Here is a 12,501-nt window from a genome sequence, read left to right on the forward strand (position 1 = left end):
TCTGTGGTAGAGAATTCCACAGGTTCACCACTCTGGGTGAAGAAATTCCTCATCTCTGTCCTAAATGGCTTACTCCTTATCCTTAGACTGTGACCCCTGGTTCTGGACTCCCCGGCCATCGGGAACATCCTGCATTTAGTCTGTCTAGTCCTGTTAGAATTTTATAAGTTTCAATGAGATTCCCTCTCATTCTTCTAAACTCCAGCGAGTATAAGCCCAATTGACCCAATCTCTCCTCATACGTCATTCCTGCCATCCCAGGTATCAGTCTGGTGACACTTCGCTGCACTCCCTCCATGGCAAGAACATCCTTCCTCAGATAAGGCGAACAAAACTGCACACAATACTCCAGATGTGGTCTCACCAAGGCCCTGTACAACTGCAGCAAGACATCCTTGTTCCTGTACTTGAACTCTCGCTACAAAGGCCAACATACCATTTCCCTTCTTAACCGCCTGCTGCACCTGCATGCTTACCTTCAGGTGACTGGTGCACAAGGACACCCAGGTCTCGTTGCACTTCCCCTTCTCTCAATCTATTGCCGTTCAGATAATAATCTGCCTTCCTGTTTTTGCCACCAAAGTGGATAACCTCGCATTTATCCACATTATACTGCATCTGCCCAATCACCCAACCTGTCCAAATCATACTGGAGTTTCTCGGCATCCTCCTCACAGCACACACGCCCACCCAGTTTTGTGTTGTCTGCAAACTTGGAAATATTACATCTAGTTCCCTCATCTAGATCATTAATATATTGTGAATAGCTGGGGTCCTAGGACCGATCCCTGCGGTACCCCACTAGTCACTGCTTGCCACTTGGAAAAAGACCCGTTTATTCCAACTCTTTGCTTCCTGTCTGCCAACCAGTTCTCTATCCAAGACAATACCATGCCTCCAATCCCATGTGCCTTTACACGCTAATCTCTTATGCGGGACTTTATCGAAAGCCTTCTGAAAGTCCAAATACACTACATCCACCGGTTCTCCCTTATCTATTTTACCAGTTACATCCTCAAAAAATTCCAGATGATTAGTCAAGCACGATTTACCTTTTGTAAATCCATGTTGACTTTGTCCGATCCTGTCACTTTTCCAAGTGCTCTGCTATTACATCTTTTATAATGGACTCTAGCATTTTCCCCACTACCGATGTCAGGCTTACCAGTCTATAATTCCCTGTTTTCTCTCTACCACCTTTTTTGAATAGTGGGGTAACATTAGCTACCCTCCAATCCACGGGAACTGTTCCAGATTCCATCGAATGTTGGAAGATGATCAGCAATGCATCTACTATTTCTAGGGCCACTTCCTTAAGTACCCTAGGATGTAGATTATCAGGCCCTGGGGATTTATCGGCCTTCAATCCCGTCAATTTCCCTAACACCATTTCCCTACAAATATTGATTTCATTCAGTTCCTCCCTCTCATTAGACCCTACGTTCCCCGACACCTCTGGGAGGTTATTTGTGTCCTCCTTTGTGAAGACAGAACCAAAGTATGTATTTAATTGGTCTTCCATTTCTTTGTTACCCATTATAAATTCCCCTGATTCTGACTGCAAGAGACCTACGCTTATGAGAGAACTAGTTCTATGCTCCAGCTCCGAAAAAACAGAATAGGTTTATTATAGAATTGGCCGGTCAGAGTGATTTTAGCCCAACTTCAAGTAACTCTTACTGCCAATCTAGTCTGCCCACTTGATTTTATAAACTCCGAGATAGGAACTTTTCAGTACTTGGTCACATCTAGGACCGAATACTACATATAAAAATATATTCAGAAGGCCCTTGTTAAGTAGATTTTCTAAATTTAGACTTGTAAATAATTGGAACATTATTAACTGAACGAAGTAACTTGTAATGAGAAACAATATTATTATGCACAGGTTCAGTAAACATCACTTCATAATGCACAATTGATTATAATATAGTTTCTGCAACGCCATTGACATTAGGAAAATAATTCTTGGGAATGTTGAATTTGTTTCTGGTTCTCTTTTTTGCCTTTGAGGAACATATTTCAATGCAGCTAAGAGGAAAATAATGATTTGCTAATACATGTACTATTTATTTCAATATTACATAGTTCTTTACATAGACTAGAGTCAAGTAATGTAAATGTACTTTTATTATTCAGACAGTGACAAGAAAGACAGATGTAGTTGAGGTGCTACTATATGAAGGAAAATACTGCATTGAGGCATATGTTTCAATAAAATTACATTAACTGTACTTCACTATTTCACACTGCCCCAAAGCATGTAGATCAACTGTATCCTAAGTACATCATGTGACGATGGCTGTATTACATATTTAAAAAAATAATTCTAATTCCATTGAAAGGCAGATGAAGTCACCAGTTCACAATACCTATAAAGTTCAAATGTTCCATTCACTGATCTTCCTGTCCAAACATAAGTGAATTTTAGATGAAAGAGCAGGTGCGGTGATCACATAACATCCAGGTGCCAAGCATTAAATGGTTATGTTGCACCTTTATTTTCATGTGTGCACCCGATATACTATTTCCTCCCACCATCCCTGCAGCGTGATTTATAATTAATATTCCAGCACATTTGATGTTGAAACAGGGCAGACTATTAAAGCATGTGGCAACTACTTCAACAAGGGAAACACACTGGCATGTTCATTGTAATCATTAGTAGGCAGAAGAAGGGAGTCAACAATGTCATTTATAGAACTTGCACAGTGTCATTTCTGCAATGGAGATTTTCTGCCATGAATTAATGTTTTCTTGACCAGAGATTGGATTCCTCCAAATTCCTTGCACAGTGAGTTACTGCTTTCAGCTTCAGCATTTTGGGTAGGTATCATGGAGAAACAAAAAGGGTAATTTTACACGGTTTAGCTCCTGCCACAGAGCTTGCCATGATGGAAGTACATGTTGGGAATCTGGGCACGATGGAACATGCCCAATTTGTGCCCCCACCCACATGGCTTTCCATCCATTAATTTCAATCAAGCAGATTAGAGATGTGGCATGCTGAGCTTTGCACCTGGATTTCCGATATGTGCTCCTGTCATGTAAAGCTTTGTGTTGGGATACAAACTTGTAACATTACCCCTCTGCTGATTTTCCACAGGAAGGCAGGAAAAATAATCATCACCCTAAGCTGCACACAGTAGCACTGGAGCAGCTCCAGGTGGCAGCTAGTGTGGTGTAGGAAGAATGCCAACTAAGAAAGGGTAGAAATAACAAGTACTGTATCTAGAAAAAAGTATCTACACTGGAATGAATACCTAATCAAAATTATTCCCAGTGTTGTGCTGTCTTAATTTATATTAATTCAGCAAAGATTCTATGATTAAATAATAAAAGGCTGCCAAGAGCTTGATCTGGTTCAGATAACTTTCACTTTGGATTAGTGCTCAGATGCAGCTTCCCACTGCACTAATATTGCATATTGATTGGAACAAGATAAGCCTATTGTATGAATAATAAGCCAGAGAAGAAACCCAAGGATATAAATTGATCAGCGTTGACTGCGGGTGTGAAATAGTCTGCGCGATTGGAGGATCTACTGAAATTGTTCCCAGGGCCACATCTTAATAATCGCAGCGAGCAGCCGGGATCTGGCATCCCTCCAGAGGCCGCTCGCTGCGCCCCGCATGACCAATTTAGCCCCCCTGCAGAGGCTATTAGGCAGGTCCTAGGAGAAAAAGGGAGGAACAGGAGGGGGCATGATTGCAGGCTGGCAGTAGACCTGCAGTAGTGCTGTGAAGTCAGGAGTACTTCTACTCACCCCGGCTCCATATAAAGGGAAGTTGAAAATTATTTACTTACCTTTCTTTGCACCCCCTTTTATGGGCTGCTGTAGCACTAGCAAAACAAGTCGGAGCTTTCACACTATGCTCCGCCTATTTTTTGATATTGCAGAAGAGTCCTGAAACAGGCACAGAACCTTTCTTTGCACAATTAAGTTGGGGCAACGCTGCTTTGAGGCGGCCACCAGAGACACCTAAAAATTGCGAGGATCAATATGGAGGTGGCCGTGCCAGGACCTTGCTCCCAGAATTGGTGTACATTGCTCGCATTTTACGGGTGCAACACATAGCCATTTCTTACCCCAATCTCAGAATAATGAGTGAATTTTGTCTCAAAGGTTATTTTGCAGTTCTGCCGCTGCAAAGTTAAAGCTCTTTAGGTCAATTCTGAATTTTGGGGGGTGGGGGGGGGCCAGCAACCACCCGCAGTATTAATGTGGAGGCACCCCTGCTCCTCCTAGCTCCATATTAAGTTAAGTTTTAAAAAAACATAACCATTGTTTTTTTCACCAGCCTCCTGCTGTCATTTTAAGGACTGCTGTAGAGCATGAAAAACTAGTCAGAACTTGCGCATACCCGAGTATGTTTGGGTCTGCCTTTCTAGTCCCTGACTGCCACCTCCTTCCTGACAGATTCGGGTGGGAGACTGATGGGGCTATGCAGATGAGTTCTGGAAGTTAAAATCTCCCGGCCATCACAATGTAGAGGGCCAGACAGTTTGTCATCCGCCTCGGCCCCTGCCCTCAAGACTGCCGCCAGTAGTTAAAATTGGCCCTCTATGTTGACTTTGTTCGGTGCCTATCTACAAAGGGTTAGGAAAATCAAAGATAGGATCATTACTTGGCTGATGTGTGAGCCCATCATGGCTGACTGGACCTGGACTGGTGTAAGAAGACTGCCCAGCAGGGAGTGAGTGGCCTAGCAAGACATGACCTGAGGGGAAAAGAATGGGGGGAAAACAATAAAGAACTTACTTTCAACAATGAATTTCTTTGAAAAATATCATCCAGTTTGCAAATGAAATAAACTGCCTGAGAGGCTGCACTGATGCAGGTTCTGAAATCAATAGGCTAGTGGTATCTTCACACACTAACAAGGATACAGTATTATAATCACAGAATCCAAAATAGCAGCGTCTGGTTTTTCGCCATCTCATACTCATGATACAGGTTATGCATTCTACTTCAATTATGTGACCATCTGAACTAACCATTAGTTGATTAATACTTCTATTACAAGTCAGATGTGTATGTTACATTAACTTTAAAACATACTACAATGGAGCCTCCAATATCTGCCATAATAGAGCATGGCCCTTCCATGACCAATAATTAAAAATCTCCCAATTTTGGTCTTAGATACTGTAATGCAGGGAAAGAAAGCAAGTACAATACAAATAACCAACTGAAGTAAAGCTTATGTCAGATACATTAGATTGAGATAAGTTATCAGGAAGGCAGATAATTTAGGCTCCCTTGTATACACACATTAAATATTCTGACACTACAAGCTGGCTTTTGACATCAAGCTGCAAGCTCTGTAGTACAATACATTTATAAGGCAATAACAGTCTATCATGTGTTATGAAAGTTTCTATTTTAAAATGACACAATGTTGAGACTCGAACACACAGATCACATACATGAAATCACTGCAGCAATACATTTACGGTTGGTAATTGGTCTCCCAACTTTGGTGTTTTAATGACTAGTTCACTGGATTACTCAATTATTACACACTTATTTAGTTGCTACTTTGTTGAAAATATAATGGAGTTTGAAAGGTTTCAGAATCAACAAATTCAGTAAACTGAAGATTTTTCCAACATAAATACCTACTACCAACAAGTCATGAGAATGGAGCTTAAGTTATGTTTGTGGCAGCTAATATTTCCAGCTAACCTTTTTGACTATAAATATACCAGGTGTCTTGAAACATCATGAATAAATCAGTATCTTTCAACAGATCTAGGCAATAAAACACTGAGCACACAAAACAAGTCAATAAAACAGCAACTACATGCAAATGAGCTAGAATACTGATTGTAACATTTACTAAAGAAACCAACACTTGATGCAACTTGAGCCACAGTAATAATGAAGAAGGAAGGTACTCTACTTCAGGCAAAGAACTGCCTTAGACATGGGATTCATCCAGATTTACATCAGTCTCACCAGATTCAACATGTGATGAACTGAATGGATCGGAAAGAAGAGGATTTTCTGTCCCATTCTCTTCACTGATATGCAGGATGGTGTCTGTATGTTCAAGTAAGCTGCTTGTTTCAAGGCCTACAAAGTCTTCACTGTCAGAGACTTGGGCTTCTTCTGAAGGTTGTACCTGTGCTGTCACCATTTTATCTGTCTTAGAATCTTTGTTTTTAGTCTCTGAACATGTTGGCTTCACCTAAAAAAAGTATAAGCACTGCTTTATAAGAGGACAAGGAAGGATTGACATTCTTTTATCCCTTCGTTCAATCCCCTAGCACTCTGCAGCAATCCCTGTCTGAGACAGTCTGCTCTCAGACCTGTGAGGCTGCTACTCTGGAAATCCCAAAAGTATGACAGAACTTTTGGAGTAGATTCTGAGGCTTAGTACCCCGAAAATAGTGGGGAATGACTTACCGCCCTATTCCTGCTGATGTGGCCATCTCTAGCTTCCCAAGGCCTGCCGCTGGGAAGTCGGGAGTGCCCGCCCGAGTCAGGCATTAGCCCGTTTTAATACACAAATTGAGGTACTATGACTTACATCGAACTCCAATTGCCATTTTAGGAAAATACTGGGCAGAGTATGTGCTGTGAACTCACTTATCTAGCTGCACTATTATAGCACTATTTGTGTCAGTGCCAGCTCCCACATGTTATCTGTATAACATGTACCAGTGTCAGATTTTTAGATTATTTTCTCTTTATTCCACCCCTTGTTCTGTTGCACCACACCATCTCCAGCTGAGAGACCTTCTTACTTACCTGAGTCAATCATTTGATTTTATACAATGCATACTACATCTTTGTCACTGGAAGAGGTGATTGCAATTCAAATACCTGGAATTCAAAACACTTATAATTATGAAGGGTTTTGATAAGTTGAGTTAAGGGGAAAAACTACTTCCAATGGCCAGAGTGTGATAACAAGAGGACAACAATTTAAGATGATCACCAAAAAAACTAAGGGAGAGGTTTGGAGAATGTTTTTTTAGTCGGAGAATTGTTTTTCATTCTGTTAACACATTGTTAACAGTTAACACATTGAATGCTTCATCAGCGACACTAAAGGAGAATCCATAAAAGCTTTTAAAAAAGAAGCAGAATCTATAATGGCTGTTAGAAGGGAAGTGGATTCATATTTAAAAAAGGAAAAATCAAGAGTTTGGGAAAAAGACAGCAAAATGGGTCTATGTGGATAGCTCTTTCAATGAGATGGCACATGCACTGTGGGTTGAATCACTTCCTTTGGTGTAAAATTCTATGAATTAACCCAGATATAATGAAAAAATTGCCATGCCCCAATTCATCATCAGCTTGGCTCAGTGGAAGCACTCTCACTTCTTGCATCAGAAGCTCATGAGTTAAAATCCCACTCGGGGACTTGAGCATATACTCTAGGCTTCAGTGCAATACCAAGAGAGTGCGGCATTGTTACAGGTCTTTCAGATGAGACATTAAACTAAGGCCCTGTCTGCTTTCTTAGGTGGATGCAAAAGATCCCATGGCACTATTTCAAGAACAGTAGGGTTCTCCTGGTGTCCTGATTAATATTTATCACTCAGCCAACACCACCAAAACAGATTAACTGGTTAATTCTAATGATGCATAGAAACATAGAAGATAGGAGCAGGAGTAGGCCATTCGGCCCCTCGAGCCTGCTTCGCCATTCAATGCGATCATGGCTGATCATCCAAATTCAGTACCCTGTCCCTGCTTTCTCCCCATATCCCTTGATCCCTTTAGCCGTAAGAAATATATCCAACTCCTTCTTGAATATAATTAATGAATTGGCCTCTACAGTCTTCTGTGGTAGAGAATTCCACAGGTTCACCACTCTCTGGGTGAAGAAATTCCTCCTCATTTCTGTCCTAAATGGCTTACCCCTTATCCTTAGACTGTGACCCCTGGTTCTGGACTCCCCGACCATCAGGAACATCCTCCCTGCATCTAGTCTGTCCAGTCCTGTCAGAATTTTATAAGTTTCAATGAGATCCCCTCTCATTCTTCTAAACTCCAGTGAGTACAAGCCCAATCGACCCAATCTCTCCTCATACGTCATTCCTGCCATCCCAGGTATCAGTCTGGTGAACCTTCGCTGAACTCCTTCCATGGCAAGAACATCCTTCCTCAGATAAGGCGACCAAAACTGCACACAATACTCCAGATGTGGTCTCACCAAGGCCCTGTACAACTTCAGCAAGACATCCTTGTTCCTGTACTCAAATCCTCTCGCTACGAAGGCCAACATACCATTTGCCTTCTTAACCGCCTGCTGCACCTGCATGCTTACCTTCAGCGACTGGTGCACAAGGACACCCAGGTCTCATTGCACTTCCCCTTTTCCCAATCTATTGCCATTCAGATAATAATCTGCCTTCCTGTTTTTGCCACCAAAGTGGATAACCTCGCATTTATCCACGTTATATTGCATCTGCCATGCTTCTGCCCAATCACCCAACCTGTCCAAATCATCCTGGAGTTTCTCGGCATCCTCCTCACAGCACACACGCCCACCCAGCTTTGTGTCGTCTGCAAATTTGGAGATATTACATCTAGTTCCCTTGTCTAGATCATTAATATATATTGTGAATAGCTGGGGTCCAAGGACCGATCCCTGCGGTATCCCACTAGTCACTGCCTGCCACTCGGAAAAAGACCCGTTTATTCCAACTCTTTGCTTTCTGTCTGCCAACCAGTTCTCTATCCAAGTCAATACCTTGCCCCCAATCCCATATGCCTTAACTTTACACGCTAATCTCTTATGCGGGACCTTATCGAAAGCCTGCTGAAAGTCCAAATACACCACATCCACTGGTTCTCCCTCATCTATTTTACCAGTTACATCCTCAAAAAATTCCAGTCGATTAGTCAAGCACGATTTACCTTTTGTAAATCCATGTTGACTTTGTCCGATCCTGTCACTGTTTTCCAAGTGCTCTGCTATTACATCTTTTATAATGGACTCTAGCATTTTCCCCACTACTGATGTCAGGCTTACCGGTCTGTAATTCCCCGTTTTCTCTCTACTACCTTTTTTGAATAGTGGGGTTACATTAGCTACCCTCCAATCCATGGGTACTGTTCCAGATTCCATCGAATGTTGGAAGATGATCAGCAATGCATCTACTATTTCTAAGGCCACTTCCTTAAGTACCCTAGGATGTAGATTATCAGGCCCTGGGGATTTATCGGCCTTCAATCCCGTCAATTTCCCTAACACCATTTCCCTACAAATACTGATTTCTTTCAGTTCCTTCCTTTCATCAGACCCTATGTTCCCTGACATCTCTGGGAGGTTATTTGTCAGAGTTTTACAGCACAGAAAGAGGCCCTTCGGCCCATCGTGTCTGCGCCGCCCATCCATCCCTGTCCAGTCTAATCCCATTTTCCAGCATTTGGTCCATAGCCTTGTATGCAATGGCATTTCAAGTGCTCATCCAAATGCTTCTTGAATGTTGTGAGGGTTCCTGCCTCTACCACCCTTTCAGGCATTGAGTTCCACATTCCAACCACCCTCTGGGTGAAAAAGTTCCTCCTCAAATCCCCTCTAAATCTCCTGCCCCTTACCCTGAATCTATGCCCCCTTGTTATTGACCCCCCCACTAAGGGGAAAAGTTCCTCTTTATCTACCCTATCTATGCCCCTCATCATTTTGTACACCTCAATCAGGTCCCCCCTCAGCCTTCTCTGCTCCAAGGAAAACAACCCCAGCCTGTCCAGCCTCTCTTCATAGCTGAGGCGCTCCATCCCAGGTAACATCCTGGTGAATCTTCTCTGCACCCTCTCCAAAGCAATCACATCCTTCCTATAGTGAGGCGACCAGAACTGCACACAGTACTCCAGCTGTGGCCTCACCAGCGTTTTGTACAGCTCCATCATAACCTCCCTGCTCTTATATTCTATGCCTCGGCTAATGAAGGCAAGTATCCCATATGCCTTTTTAACCACCTTATCTACCTGCTCCACTGCCTTCAGGGATCTATGTACATGTACACCAAGGTCCCTCTGACCCTCTGTACTTCCTAGGGTCCTACCACTCATTGTGTATTCCCTTGCCTTATTTGTCCGTCCAAAATGCATCACCTCGCACTTTTCAGGGTTAAATTCCATTTGCCACTTTTCCGCCCATCTGACCAACCCGTTTATATCGTCCTGTAGCCGGAGGCTTTCCTCCTCGCAATTTACCACCCCACCAATTTTCGTGTCATCTGCGAACTTACTGATCATACCTTTTACATTCTCATCCAAATCATTTATGTAGATCACGAACAACAAGGGACCCAGCACCGATCCCTGAGGTACCCCACTGGACACAGGCTTCCAGTCACAAAAGCAACCTTCAACCATCACCCTCTGCCTCCTGCCACTCAGCCAGTTTAGGATCCAACGCGCCAAGGCCCCCTGGATCCCATGGGCTCTTACCTTCTTAACCAGTCTCCTATGCGGGACTTTGTCAAAAGCTTTACTGAAGTCCATGTAAACCACATCCACAGCATTTCCCTCATCCACCCCACTAGTCACCCCCTCGAAAAATTCGATCAGATTTGTCAGACATGATTTACCCTTGACAAAGCCATGCTGACTATCCCTGATTAATCCTTGCCTCTCCAAGTGGAGATTAATTTTGTCCCTCAGAATTTTTTCCAATAATTTCCCCACCACAGATGTTAGACTCACTGGCCTGTAATTCCCTGGTTTATCCCTGCTACCCTTCTTGAATAATGGTACTACGTTAGCTGTTCTCCAGTCCTCTGGTACATCCCCTGTGGCCAGAGAGGTTCTGAAAATTAGTGTCAGAGCCCCTGCAATCTCCTCCTTTGCCTCCCACAGCAGCCTGGGATACATCTCGTCCGGGCCTGGGGATTTATCCACTTTTTGGCCTGCTAAAACCGCTAGCACCTCCTCCCTCTCGATGCTAATATGTTCAAGTATGTCACAGTCCCCTTGCCCGATTTCTATGTCTGCATCGTCTTTCTCCATAGTGAACACAGATGCAAAAAATTCATTTAAAACCCCGCCTACATCCTCTGGCTCTACACACAGATTGCCACTTTGGTCCCTAATGGGCCCTACCCTTTCCCTGGTTATCCTCCTTTCTGAAGACAGAACCAAAGTATGTATTTAATTGGTCTGCCATTTCTTTGTTCGCCATTATAAATTCTCCTGATTCTGACTGCAAGGGACCTACGCTTGACTTCACCAAACTTTTTCTCTTCACATATCTATAAAAGCTTTTACAGTCAGTTTTTATGTTCCCTGCAAGCTTACTCTCATATTCTATTTTCCCCTTCTTAATTAATCCCTTTGTCCTCCTTTGTTGAATCCTAAACTGCTCCCAATCCTCAGGTTTACTGCTTTTTCTGGCCAATTTGTATGCCCTCTCCTTGGATCTTATGCTGTTTGTGGGACCTTGCTGTGCGAATTTGGCTGCTGCGTTTGTCTACATAATAGTGATTATCCTTCAAAAGTAATTCAATGGTTGGAAAGCACTTTGGGACATCTTGAGGACATGAAAGATGCTATATAAATGCAAGATTGCTCTTTCATCGTATGATTGGTTCCAATGACAATTTTCTAATGAAATTCTTGACATTTTGTAGTGTGGCAAACACTTCGTGATTAGAATACAGATTTTTTTTAAAATTTGTAGTACACGTCTCTTGCAGGTGTTAGACTAGGGTTTCTATTAAGGACATTTACCTGGCTGCTGTCTAGAATGCTTGGATCCTGACTCAAAGAAGATGCAGGAGGTTGTGTTGCTGAAACAGGTGAAGTGGTAGCTGAAGATGGCGCTGCAGCAGATTCTGGTATGTTGCCCTCTGCCTGCTCTGGTGCACTTTCCTTTCCCTCTACAATTGTTGCCTGTTGCTGAGGAGCACTGGTATCCTGTTGCATTTCAGTGAAGGTAACTGACCTCTTTTGCTCTGTCAGAATCCAAAGTTCAAGTAAAAACATGGTCATCTCTTTAAAATACTTTTTCATTTACATACTAAAAGAGTATGATAAAATCAATACACATCATCAGTCATTATATATTTATATAGTAAAATGAATAGCCTTGTAACATAACTGGAATATCAGTCCGGTTAGCTTCTTGTGCCATAATGTGATTTATTGCTGCCCCTTTTATTATTCTGAATTTCGTCCTTCCAGTCCTGTAGTTTTCCCTTACACCATATGCCAGTCTCTGATTGAATCATAGAAACTTACAGCACAGAAGGGGGCCATTCAGCTCATTGTGCCCGTGCTGACTCTTTGCTAGCGCAGTCGTGCTTAGCCTCACATCCCCACTTTTTGTCCGTAACCCTGTCAGTTCCTCATCCTCAAGTCCCTGTCCAACTCCCTTTTAAAATTATTTATGGAATCAGCTTCCACCATCTTTTCAGGTACAGCGTTCCAGATCCCAACAACTCAGTGAAAATATTTCTCCACATCTCCCCTCTAGATCTTTTACCAATGATTTTGAATCTATGAGCTGCAGTTATTGACCCACTCGCCAGAAAGAA

The 12,501-nt window shown here is 42.7% G+C and overlaps 1 protein-coding gene across 1 annotated transcript in view; it reads right to left on the reverse strand.

The window, feature by feature from the left end:
* Positions 1-1,452: 1,452 nt before the first annotated feature.
* unc80 (unc-80 homolog (C. elegans)) overlaps positions 1,453-12,501 on the reverse strand; it is a 378,796-nt gene continuing 367,747 nt past the window's right edge. The window contains exons 64-65 of the mRNA XM_085984208.1: positions 11,696-11,919; positions 1,453-6,194 (exon numbers count right to left, since the gene is read on the reverse strand). Of these exons, the coding sequence (XP_085840334.1) occupies positions 5,925-6,194; positions 11,696-11,919 (494 nt within the window). The 3' untranslated portion in view covers positions 1,453-5,924. The remainder of the gene's footprint in view (positions 6,195-11,695; positions 11,920-12,501) is intronic.

This window comes from Somniosus microcephalus, chromosome 4, assembly GCF_052327205.1.
Source record: "Somniosus microcephalus isolate GS21.2 chromosome 4, FLI_Smic_1.0, whole genome shotgun sequence".
Taxonomy (NCBI): Eukaryota; Metazoa; Chordata; class Chondrichthyes; order Squaliformes; family Somniosidae; genus Somniosus; species Somniosus microcephalus.